At 45.5% G+C, this 13,082-nt stretch overlaps 1 protein-coding gene across 2 annotated transcripts in view; it reads left to right on the top strand.

Annotated features, from left to right (window-relative positions):
• Window positions 1-13,082, top strand: part of RPTOR (regulatory associated protein of MTOR complex 1) — a 339,786-nt gene that overhangs the window by 212,395 nt on the left and 114,309 nt on the right. For both annotated transcript variants that reach the window (XM_082603639.1, XM_082603638.1), the window contains exon 7: window positions 6,118-6,177. In XM_082603639.1, the coding sequence (XP_082459765.1) occupies window positions 6,118-6,177 (60 nt within the window). The remainder of the gene's footprint in view (window positions 1-6,117; window positions 6,178-13,082) is intronic.

Here is a 13,082-nt window from a genome sequence, read left to right as displayed (position 1 = left end):
TGTATAGAAAATTCCATAAAACTTTACTGATTGATACGAAAGGATATTTGAATAAATGGAGGGATTGACCACATTATTATTACATGGTGAGAGCCAGAAGATTAAGGATATAAATTCTCCTTAAACCATAAATTTGACACATATTGATAAAGTAATTTTTTTTTTCCTTTTTCCTTGCGGTATGCGGGCCTCTCACTGTTGTGGCCTCTCCCGCTGTGGAGCACAGGCTCCGGACACGCAGGCTCAGCGGCCACAGCTCACGGGCCCAGCCACTCCGCAGCACATGGGATCCTCCCGGACCGGGGCATGAACCCGCGTCCCCTGCATCGGCAGGCGGACTCTGAACCACTGCACCACCAGGGAAGCCCTGATAAAGTAATTTTAAAGGTCAAGTAGAAGGATAAATGTTTGAGAAGACCCATGAGAATTTTTTGAAAAAATGTGTGAAAGGAAATTTGTCCTACTTGTTATTAAAATGCATTTTGAAGGTTCAGGTGGAGTAAGAGCAGACATTTGAGGCCATGGAACAGAGTAGAGCGTTCCAGAAACAGAATCTACTGTATAAGAATTTATCATTTGGAAAAAGAATGAATTAATCAATACTATATGAGGCACATGGCTAACCATTTGAATTTTTTTTAATCCTTACCTCTTACCTGAAAAAATAAACTCCAAATATACCGAGGATTTAAATGTAAAAAAGAAAACTCACAAAAGTACTGGAAAAATTGTCAGGAGAATTAAAGAGCTATAAAGGAAGTGATAGATTTTATTAAACACCAATTTTAAGTTTTATATGGCAAAGAAAACAAAACTTAAAATTGTAAATTGAGAAAAATTGTGTAATATATAACAAAGCCACCGTTGGTTCCATTAATGTATAAAGCACTTTTAAACTCAATAAGACAAGAAGGGCATAAACAGGAAACAAGCAAAAGAAAAATATAAAGAACTGGAAAAATTATTAGCTGACATTTAACCTCAATAATAATCAAAGAAATTCCAATGATGTGTCATTTCTCACCTATCAGTAGAACAGAGGGTTTGTTTTTCTTTTATGTTGATAAACCCAGTATTTTCCAGAAGTTAAAAAGTGGGTATATTCAGCCTTGATGAGACAGTAAATGGCACTTCCCTCTGGAGAGCCATCAGATGACTGGTCATTCAATATGTGTACCCATTTGTCAGGCAGTTCCATTGCTACGAATGCATCCCGAGGACAGCACTTATGTTCATGAGAAAGGTAATGTTCTATGCATCAGCGTTTATATTGTCCATGATACACAAGGGCAAGTTACAGAACAGCATGTATAAACTACAGTCTTTTCATATAATGGAATACCAGTCAGCAACAAAACAATAAATTCATGATACAAACAAAAACATGGATAAACATCCAAAACATTATGCTGACTGGAAGAGGCCTTATACAAAAGTACATACTTGATGAGTCCATGTATGTGAAACTCTAGAACAGAGGAATAAAAATCAGTAGAAAAATCAGAGCAGTGTTTGCCTCTGCGGGCAATGGGAGGAAGTAGGAATTGGCTGAGAAAGGGCGAGAGAAAACTCCCTGGGATGTTGGTAGTGGTCCCTGTAGGAGCTTGGGTACACGGGCATGTGCATTTGTCAGAACCTGGTGAACGAACAATTAAGATGTGTGTACTTCATTGTATGTAATCTTACATCAAAAGACAAAAACAGTAAACAGATACTGAGATCTCAGTATGTGTGCTGAAGAATTTACAGGCAAGTGTACCATATCCTCTGTCACACCAAAAATGAGATGGATTAATGGAGAGGCAGAGATGTGATAAAGCAAATGCAATCAAATGCTGATGGTGGAACCTAGGTGATGGGATGCAGGAACGTACTCTAAAATTCTTTCAACTTTGTTGAATGTTGGAAAATGCTGGAAAACAAATGTTTAAAAAAAAACAACAACACAGATGTGGTGTGTATGGCAAATTCTCTTATGGTAAGAAAAAAAATGAACAAAACCCAAGGGTAGATATTGGTTGTGCACGTGTGCTGGGCACAGTCTGGATGCAGAGGAGCAGTCAGCAGTGGAATGGGGCGGCAGGACAGACTCTACTTTTCCATTACACACATCTGTATCGTTTGGGATGTTCCAGTGACTGTGATTTCCTTTTCTCCTAGAACAAAATAAATCAGCATGATTCAATTTTCTCTAAGAGGTAAATGTGAAAATGTTAATGGTTATCTTAGGTTTGGGGGTAATTTTTACTTGTAATTTTCTGTACTTTTAATTTTTTATGGTAAATATGTGGGGGGTTTTCAATTAGAAAAAAATTAATATTTTTTAGAATTCTCAGAAGCAATAGCATCCAACAGTTATATGATAGTGTACAAGGTTACACAATTGAGGTTTTTTTACATTAATTAATTTTTTCTGCATAAAAATCTTGAAGCCACTCACTTTCAAGAGCAACAGGAAAAAAAGATATATGTGAAATATTAGAAATTAATCTTATACCATATTCACTTGTTGACACATTTATGGATTATCAAAACTATATATTAAGGCACCCTTCTAAGTACTGGGGGCACACTGATGAAGAAAATAAGAGAAGTCCTTGTACTCATTGAGCTTATCTTCTATGATAAAGACAAGCAATAACAAATATATAATAAGGTAGCAAGAAATGCTATTTTTAAAAAGCAGGTATGCAGGTAGAGAATGAAGGTGCTATTTTCCTTAGGCTGGTCAGGGAAGGTAGAAGAAGCCCAAATAAACCAAAGGAGTAAACCTTCCAGTTATCTGGGGCAAGAGTGTTGCAGGCTGAGGGCACAGCAAGTGCAAAGGCCCTGCGGTGGGGCTGTACCTGGCATGTTGAAGGAGCAGGAAGTGTGTCAGGGTGAATGGAGCTGGGTAAGCAGAGTGAGAGTGAGGAAGTGAAGTCAGAGCAGTGACTGGAAGCCCAGGGCAGAGCCTTGGGAGGCTAGGCAAGCACCCTGCCTTTTATCCTTCATGGCAGGAAGCCTCTGGAGGATCAAGATGAAATGACTTATCACAGCATTTCCTCTTAAAAGGCTTGCTTTGCCTGCTGGGTAGAGAATTCCTGGGAGAGGAATAAGGAGCACAGGCAAGAGTGGAAGCAGAGACTGTTCTGGAAAATGTGAGAGAGACTGGGGCCTGGCCTGGGGCTGTGGCCTCAAGGGGGTGACTCTGCCCCCCAGGGACATTAGGCAGTGTCAGGAGACATGTTTGGTTGTCACAACTGGGATGTAGTGCTGCTGGCATCCTGTGGGTCGAGGCTAGGATGCTGCCCTTACAGCAAAGAATGATCTGGCCCTAAGAGTCCTTAGTGCACAGCTGAGAAACCCTGGCCTGGAGGGTCAGCAGGCAGGCAGTAAGCAGTGGTCAGGTGCTGTGTAACTGTTCACTCGAAGTTCGGAAAGGGCAAGTCAGACAAAGAGGATTCAGAAGTGGCCAGAGCCTGTTGATGAGCGCTTTAGCGCCAAGAGTAAGCACTAACCGACTGCCAGCTCTTGTGTTTATTGTCATAATTACTAATATCCAATTTTGTGGAATTGTCAAGCCATTTTTATTGCCTCTGATTTTGCCTGGTGAGAAAGAATAAATATTGGCTGATGTACAATTTGTGGATTGTCAGTCACTGGTTTATCCATGATGCTCTTAATGCATATAACCATATCATAAATATTTTAAAGTTGCATCGTGGCCCTATCTTTAATTTCCTACTTAATGGAACTTTATATTTTCAGCAGATTTATCATAATACTTATTTCCCAGTTAATAATTATTTTTATAATTTTAAAGTCTGATTCCAGAATGTGGTCAGCAATGAATCTGGTTTTATTAACAATTTTTCTCTTGATTTTAGGTAGAATACTCTCCATTGTGGATGAGACACTGATTCTGTTGTCTTCCTCTGAGGAGTTTTTAGCTCTGTTCTTGTAGATGGTTTAATTGATTGAGGTCTCTTAGCTGTAGGACTGGTCTCCTTTGATTTTGCTCATAGTTCTGGGGTGAGGCTCTGAATCCTGGACCGTGGTTGTAACTGAGGCACCACCCCATAGGGTGTCAGTGGAAAGCCCCAGGTGTTGATAGCCCCCTAACGTGGCACTGGCTGTCCCCATCTGCATGCATATCTGCTAGTGAGCAAGTGTGGAAACCTCTGCCCAGTGTGTTCAGCACTTCAGCTCTGGTGTCCCCGGGGCTCCTCGGGGTCTGGGCCCACGCCTGTGTAGTGCCGGGCTCAGCCCAGGATCCTAGGAGAGCTTGCTCGCAGAGTTTGACTCCTCCTTCCTACGACTTCCCCTGAAGCTCCTGGCAGCCTGGGGTTCTGATCTCCTTTCCGTTGAGCAGTGTCCCCGGCTCTGTGTGAATTGGGGAGCACGCCTGGGAAAAGCTGGTTAAGGCAGACCTTGTTATTCTTCTTTTAAGGGTCATGGCTTCCCTTTCTGCCTGTATTTGTTTGCTCTTTGGTGCTTTCAAGTGGTGGTTGTTTATATTTTGTCCAGAGCTTATTGTTGTTATTGACAAAAGGATTAGTCTGGCACAGACTGTCATTATGGGAAGGCAGAGGTCCAATCAGTAAGTGCCTTACAGAGAGAAAGATGACAGAGCAGCCCTGTTTACATAGGCCTCAGAATTGGACTGGAAAATGCGTTTCCTGTAGACCATTTCTATCCCCGGAGAGATCCTGATTCACATGGAGCCGCTGTCAGAGCTGCATGTGGGCTGGTTCGGCGGTTGCGGTGATGCGCGGGAGCGGACGGGCTGAGTTCTCCGCCAGCGGAGTAAACAGAGGATTTGTCTGGAGGGACTGATTGGCCCGGCGGAGCAGCTGGTCAGCCCAGCCGTTTGTGCTGGTGGGAGAGGGGCTCTGTCTGTGTTGGGCAAACACAGCCCTCATTTATGTTTCTTCTGCTCCGTGAATAGAGAGCACCAGCCGGCGCAGCCACAGCCAGGAAGATAACTTCCTCTGCTGGCTGAGCGAGGCGTTGCTCCCCGAGGCCTTGAGCCTGGCGGGGCTGGGTGCACAGAGTCCCCTCTTCCCCTCCCCCCACCCTCCCCCCCGCTGGAGGGCTGCGTGTTGGGAGCCAGTGGCCCACCAGACGCCGTCTTCACGGCCTTGTCTGTCATCTTCCAGCCTCTGGGTCTCTGTCTGTCTCCTTGTCCTTCTCCCCCACCTCCACCCACCCACCGTACACGTCTCACTCCACGTGTCCTGAATGTGGCCTATTCCTTGTACTCATCCCCTCCTTTGAGCCTACTGGTCTTCTCCGACCTTCCTCCACTTCTCACATCCACTATTGATACTAAAATACATTTTGTGGGTGTATTTGCTGTGTGCCTGATGCTGTTTTTATGGAGGGCATTATTTGTTCTTAATTTTTAAAGCCGATGAATTAAATGTTTTACATTTCTCCTGCGACTGATACTAAGTTGCCTCTTCACTCCATGCGACCATTGATTCTGTCCTGCTGCATGGCGATAGCCCTGACAGCAAGAAAGAGATGGTCTGAGACCTCCTGTTGGTGCACACAAATTAGGTGAAGCCTGGACAGTCCCACCCTAGCCCTCCAGGATGGCTCTGCAGTGAAGGTTAAGTCTCGCAGCTCTGACTCCTATGATTTTATGATAATTAAAATGATATAATTGAATTCACTTTTCTTTGTCTTTTCTCACGAATTTCTTTTGTGAGCCTGGGGGTGGTTCGCTGATTCTTTCATCACTCTCCCCAGCTTACTTGCTTAAGAAGGAAAAATAGAAAAGTGGAGCCTGTTCATCATCTGGGTGGAACCTTCCTGTCCTGTGGAATCTTGTGCACACGTGCCCCCAGCCCCTGCCACAGTGGGGGCTCTGCCCTGCCATCCCACAGACTTGTTTCTCTTCTTCCACTGAAGACCTACGGTTGCAGCTCAGTGTTCCTGCCCCTTTGAGAGGCTGCAGGGAGATTTTCTTCATAAACCTAAAAGCTGACAGAATTAAGAAAAACAGGGTTTACTTTTTCACCATGGCAATCCCCACCCTCACCTTCCTCTCTTTGCTTTTTCTGTGGGACTGTTGCACTCTCTTGTTAAATATCCCTTTGCTGTGATTCACTTTCTTTTCTTTCTCTGCAGGTTTTGCATGCAGAAATGCGTTAGTCTGGTGCCTGGAGTCACACTGGATTTGATAGAAAAGTAAGTCAGATTTTTAAACTATTGTGGCTTCTGGTGTGAGGGGAGTCTCCTTTTTTCACTCTTGGTTCTCAGAAGTACTTCCTGTCGGCACAGGTTGTTTCCCTTTCATGTGGGTGTGTTCTTTTGTTCTCTGATTAAGGCCATGTTTGTGATTGTCACATAGAACACAGCTAAATTTGGGGCCATATTAAAATGAAAAGAATAAAAGCTGAATCCTTTTGAACATTTAAAAATACTTCCAACACTGAGCCAAAGTAAAAACATATCGTTACACATGCAGACCAATCACTTCACATACAGGTCACTGCCATACAGATCCATCACTCTGCACATAGAGATCATCACTCTGCTCCCCAGCTGCAAACGTCAGATCACAGCTTAGCATCTTCCCGATGTTCTTCAATGTTCCCTTTCACGTTCTGCAACCTTCCATCCCCCCACCCCCAATTTTACATTCGATCTCAGGGCAGATGCAGTGGTCCCTGCAGGAGGGGTCCTTCAGGATGTGCTGCGGTTGCTCGGCCTCTCCTTGTCCTCCCAGGTCACAGGGCTGGCTTGTCTGCTCTTGTCGTGAGCCTCTTCGGGTCAGTACACCATTTCACAGCTCTAAACTTGACCTGCATTTTTTGTTTATTTGTTTGCGTGTTCATTTCATTCATCCTGATTCACCTAGGTAGTTCCTAACGCTTCTGCTCCGAACCCCATTTCTTCTAGAATTAACATGCAAATTGTTTCCAAAGTCTTGATATACAAAATCTTGTGCTAAAACAGTTAAAGCCTGATTTTAATTACATTAGGTAGGAAAAGCAAATCTTCTAGCTTTCTCTCCTGGAAAACAACTTGCCTGTGTGTCAGGGGAAATACACAAAAATATTATGCCTGAACACCCACTGTAAGGGCACAGTGGACTCAATCATGTGCATTCTCACAGGCAAATACAGAAAATGTGGTGGCTACCCTTGAACTGATAGGGAATGGCCTGTGCACCACCGGGGAGTGGCCTGTCGGACATGTTGTTAAAGACCGACACCCATGGTGGGCTGCTGAGCACATGTTTGAAACCGTGCATAACTGTGTGTGTGTGTGTGTGTGTGTGTACATATCAACAAGGCATGAAATGAAATAGTTACACTTCACTCTGGGTAGGAAAGTGGAATTTGGAGCAAGAAGCAGGGAGGAGCAGTGTTAGGGACTGATTTTTTTCCATCTTGTTTAATTTTTTTTATAAGAATATAGACATGTAAAACATAGGTACAAATAAATTTAAAAGAAAGAATCAACGAAATATAATTAGGATACCTGCAAACGGTTCGTCGAGTATAATTTCTTCCATTAAATTTTGGATAAATGTTTAAGGAAATCATGTGACTGGTCACTGCATCTGTTTGCTTCAAAATGCTTTTGTCCACAAGCAAAATGGGATATTGTGACAAGAAAGAATTAGTGTAACATTGATCAGTGCCAGCAGGACAAATGGGAAGACCTGGTGGTCCCCTCTGCTCAGAGTGGGTCTTGGTTTCTACTACCCAGCCCACAGCTGATTCTTGGTTTAAACCACTGCCTGGCCCACAGCTGATTCTTGATTTAAACCACTGCCTGGCCCACAGCTGATTCTTGGTTACCATTGACCAGCCCACATCTGGGTCTTGGTTACCACTGACCCACAGTTGAGGAGACTTCGAAGCCATTGCTGGAAAGGCAGTGCTGGCTGAGGCAGGGCCGGAGGATGCGCTGATAGATTGGCACTGCAGGCTGGGTGGGAAGCAGCAGGAACTTGAGGTCGGGATTGGAACCAGCAGCGGAGCTGTGTTCGGGGAGCTGGCTGTGCTAGCTCGGTCAGAGCAGGGACCGTAGACTTCAGTGTGTCACATTCGCAAGGGTCAGGGAGGGCGCAGGTCTGGCTCTCCGTGTGCCCCAACCCAACCCCTGTATGTAGTGTAAGGCACACCGGTGACACTTGCTCCTTTTCGAAACTGTGCTGCTCTGGGCATGTGCAGCTGCTGATTTTCTCCAAATCGGAGTGCTGGTGCAATCTGGTGTCAGGTGGTGGGGAGAACGTGTTGCTGGCCTCGTGTCCCCAATCCTGTCTGTGCTGGGCAGCCCGGTGCACCAGGGGTCACTGCAGTCGGGAAGCAGAGGGCCAGGTGACCAGGCGATGAGTGCTTTTTTAACTGGGCTCCACGATTGCCTTGTCCTGGTCACGCTCGCACAGCTCTCTTCTAGAGACAGAAGGCTCAGCGCCCTGCCACTCAGGGGAGCTGCTCCTCCCTGTTCTAGGCCAGCTTCATCTCCAAGATGGGCTGAAACCAAGAAAACCATTTACAAGTGCTGGACAAACAAGGCAACCATCGAGAGACATCACACGGAGAGAAGTTAGAAAATAAGAAAATGCTAGATCTGCCTGGTTATCCGGCCTGTTTGGTTCGATTCCCTGATGAGATTTCATAGTTTGGAAGCCATCCCGTCAGAGTTCGTTCACCAGCACTGCGGTGCTGTGTCTGTGGGTCTTTACTTCCCTCCATTTCTGAGTGACAGAGCCTCTGTTACCTGTACCACAGATCTCCGTAGACATGTAATTCTCAGATAAACCATATCCATTAAAACTTCGATAAAGTTACATTCTTTCCTAGCGAGGTGACTTCTGGTGACCAGTTCAGACGGTTCTTGCTCTGTGTAAATATTTTGTGAGCAGGGCTGGGTTGTCTCCTTCTCCCACTGGGTGGGGCAGCTTGAAGCATGAACCCAACCCAGACCCTGTCTCACATACTGGGTGGTGTCCCCTCCTGGTCACTCAGCATGGTTGTGACCGTCCCTGACTGTGCTGTGCTCGTATGGTGCAGGTGGGCCCAGACAAACAGTGTCACATGTTCCGAGTTCTCCAGACTAAAAAGAGCTATTAAAAATCACATAACTTAAAGATATATTTTTTTAGGTTATTTAGTTAAACCCCCTGATATTACTGAAGAGGAACCTGGCTTTGGTTTGGTTCAGCTTCCTCAGTGACATTTCCCACCTGGCGGTGTTAGGCCCGCCTGGCGGCCACGTCTCTGGACATCTCTCTGTGGTCTTTCCCATACACAGACCCTCCCTTTTCCAGACTTTGGTGTCTAGACAGCCAGCTCCTGTCCTGTCACTTTCTCAGACTTACAGTGTGCACAGCGACTTGACACCCTAAGCTGATCCACAAAAGAAAATAATTGGCAAATTGGACTTCATCAAAATTTAAACTGTTTACTCTGTAAGACACTGCTAAGAGAGAGAAAAGATAAGCTACACACTTGGGGAAAATATTTGCAAATCACATAGCTGACAAAGGACTTGTATCCAGAATATATGAAGATATCTCAAAACTCAAAAATAAGGAAAAAACAAAAAAAAACAAAATTTTAAAATGGACAAGAGACACTTTACCAAAGAGGATTTAAGGTTGGCCAATAAGCACATGAGAAGATGTTCAAAATCATTAACTGTTAGGGAAATGTAAATTAAAACCACAGCAAGACACCACTGCACACCTATTAGAATGACTGAAACAAAAAAAGGCTGGCGGTACCGAGTGCGGTGAGAACTGGGATGACAGGACTCCCACACGTTGCTGTGCAAAGACAGAGCGGTGCAGCCACTCTGGAGAAGTGCGTAGCTTCTTGTCACTTGAAACATACCTTACTGGGCTTCCCTGGTGGCGCAGTGGTTGAGAGTCCGCCTGCCGATCCAGGGGACACGGGTTTGTGCCCCGGTCCTGTAAGATCCCACGTGCCGCGGAGCGGCTGGGCCCGTGAGCCATGGCCACTGAGCCTGCGCGTCCGGAGCCTGTGCTCCGCAACGGGAGAGGCCACAACAGTGAGAGGCCCGCGTACCGCAAAAAAAAAACAAAAAACAAACATACCTTACCATATGTCCCCGCAGTCCCAGTCCCGGGGGTTTACCCTAGAGGAATGAAGACTTAGGTTCATACAAAGTCCTGTACAAGCATGTTTATAGTAGCTTTGTTCATCACCATCCAAACCTAGAAACAACCAGAATGTCCTGGGGGTGAATGGATAAACAGACTGTGGTGTGTCCGTACAGAGGAGCACCACCTCCAGGAGGAAGGGAGGCCCTTGGGTCCACAGCCACGAGGGGTCCCAGAGGTCCTTCATGGAGTGAAAGGTGACACAGATCTGGTTCTACTCATGTGGCATTCGGGAAGAGACAGAACTGCAGGGTCAGAGAACAGGACTATAGAGAGAGGCTGTGAAGGTGATGGAATGTTCACTATCCTGAGTGTGGTGCTGGTTCCACAAACCTACACATGCTAAAATCATAGCGCCGCATACCCCAAACCAATGTACTATACGACAACTTCAAAAATAGGATTAATATAGAATGTGGGGGAAATAAGACACCCTGTAAGAGATACAGGTCAGAATGACTAAAGGAAGTCATAGCAGAAACACCTGAACCAGGGAAGCAGGGTCCAGAGGAAATGGAGAACAGAATTTGAGAGGGGCGTGGTCTTTCTACCATGAAATGTGCTCCATTGTTTCTTGGGGAGAAACCTTTACTCTTACTACTTAAACTGGCTAATGAGGATTGAAATATAGAAGCAAACACCCTTATATAATAAGATTTTAGTATTTTTCATCAAGCACAATTTTCCTAAATCAGGACTTCAGAGTTTGCAGCCACCAGTGTTCCTGGAAACACCCAGTGTTGACCCCTCCCCTTCCCCAGGGCTAAGTGGCTTTCTCAGCTGGTGAGTCTACACTTTGGCCTGTGAAGATTGGTTCACAGGGTCCTCTTTTCTCCGTCTCCCCATCTCCTGTGCCAGGTGATACTACACCGTTGGTGAAATGCTAAAAGACTGGGAGTCTGTGTGTTTTAACTTAAAAGGAAAAACATCGTTAATAGCATCCTGAATGGGGATGGAGGCAAGGAAGGGGATGTGGTGGAAAGACTGCAGATGGACAGATGTGGCTGGAGTCCTGGCCTCACCCTCAGGAGTCACACTCGCTGGGCACACCCCTGTCACCCCCACATCTGTCCCTGTCATACTGTCGGCTCTGTGGGTGTCAACCCACAAATACTTCTGTTCTTTTACCACTTTCCGCCGAGCTGCAGTGGGGATAATGGTTAATACTACTTTGCATTTCTGAAGCCATTTGGATTTCTGATAAAGACTGAAGGGGGAAAGTGTCTTTCATACACCGGCCCTGTCCACCATCGGGTGAATGCTGCCACACAACTTTTGGAAAATTGTGTACCCAAAGTCCACCTAGCTGTGCAATTTAAAAAGAGATCATTCCCATTCCAGAGGGGTTTGCATTTTAGAAAAGCGTGTTGTCCAGATTAATTGGGACAAGCTACAAGTATCCAGAATGAACCACACTTTTCCCCCCAGATGGAGCTTCATTTGGGTGGGTTTGTGATAGTGGTGACAAAAAGAGAGTAAGAAGAAGACATTTTAGAAACCTCGAGTTTTTATTGTAATAACTTTTCAAGGTACATTGATTTGGGTCTGAGTCATCGTTCTCTGAATACAACTTAGCAAAAGTATAGTTCAGTTGAGATGCACACACATCATCGTTTTCAGTTGGAGGTGCCACGTGGCTTGCTCCCCTCGTAGCCTGGCCAAGGTTAGAGTGAATGTGTGGGGTTGAATTATGTTTATTTTTTATGCCAGAACCAACTCCAAGCTTTAGTTATATGGCGCTAGTAGAAGTCCAGATGTGCAGCTCCTTAAGATACCCAGCCACTAGAACCGTGAGATCTATTTCTGAGTAGATACAAGTTCTTAATTTCTGTAGCTTACTTGAGAGATTTTTCCATTTAAAATGCTATTCTGTTCTTTTAATTTTTAGATTTTTTTCCCCAACTGTGCTTACAGTCTGTAAGAAGAAAAAAATTCAAGAAGCAGATGTGATTTTGCAGTTACAAGGCTAGAGAGAAATGTAGCACATCTGTGTTCAGTAGAGTCTTCCAGGCTGCTGAGGTTTCTGTATTCAGAGAACATTCCTGAGGACAATGTCTCATTATTTTTCACCTATTTTATCATCATTTTCTGGAGATTTCTGGTCAACCTATGCAGCTCTTGGATGCAGCAAGCTCTTGGCATCCGCCTCTCTGGGGCTGTGTTTGGTCTCCACTCGCTGCGCTGGGGCTGCTTGGGGTTCCGTCAGGGTCATAACTCATCGTGATGTTTACCTGCACCTTGATGAAGCAGGTCCACTTGGGAGCTGTTGTGTGAGGTGATTCCTTACTTGTGAATCCTTGCCATGCTGAGTGCCTGAACTGTTGCTCTGGGCCAGGCTGTCCAGGCTGATTTACCCTTTTCCTCCGTCTTGTCGGCAGTGCTCTCCTTGGATGGCCATTCTCACCATATCAAGTGCTCTTTGTCCACTGGATGCCCCTCCTCTGCACAAGCCCGCCCGCCTTTGGGACGTGGCTGTGACTCACCAGAAGAGGTGCAGGGAGTGTCTAGCGGAGTGTCGTGGATGCTTCTCCCAGGGAGGTTCACCCCACCCTCTTGGCGGCATGACTGAGCAAGCTGAGCCTTTAGGGGGCAAAGTGAGAACCTCACGTGGGCTTCCAGTGCAGCTCGTTTGTGGGTCCAGGTTAATTGGCAGGATAACTTGTGCTTAGTTACAATTATAGGACCAAACAGAAATTGGGTTTTTTGCTCAATCCCTTGGTCCCGTTTCGTTTATTCTTTAGCAGTTCTTTATTCCTAACAAAATCCTAAGTACTGTCGATTGATGGGGGAGAGGAAGAAATCCTATCAGCAAGGAAGCACCTAAGAAAGTATTCCTGCATGGAAAGTATCCGTGTGTGGATGGCGTGGGCTGTGTGAATGGTGTGGATAAACCCATGTCAGGGAGCTCCTGGAGACATATCAACAGAGCGATGATAGGGCTTCCACTGACATG

This window comes from Mesoplodon mirus (assembly GCF_964341445.2).
Source record: "Mesoplodon mirus genome assembly, chromosome: 18".
Classification (NCBI taxonomy): domain Eukaryota; kingdom Metazoa; phylum Chordata; class Mammalia; order Artiodactyla; family Ziphiidae; genus Mesoplodon; species Mesoplodon mirus.
The sequence above is the reverse complement of the archived record's forward strand: the minus strand, read 5'-3'. Positions and strand labels throughout refer to the sequence as shown.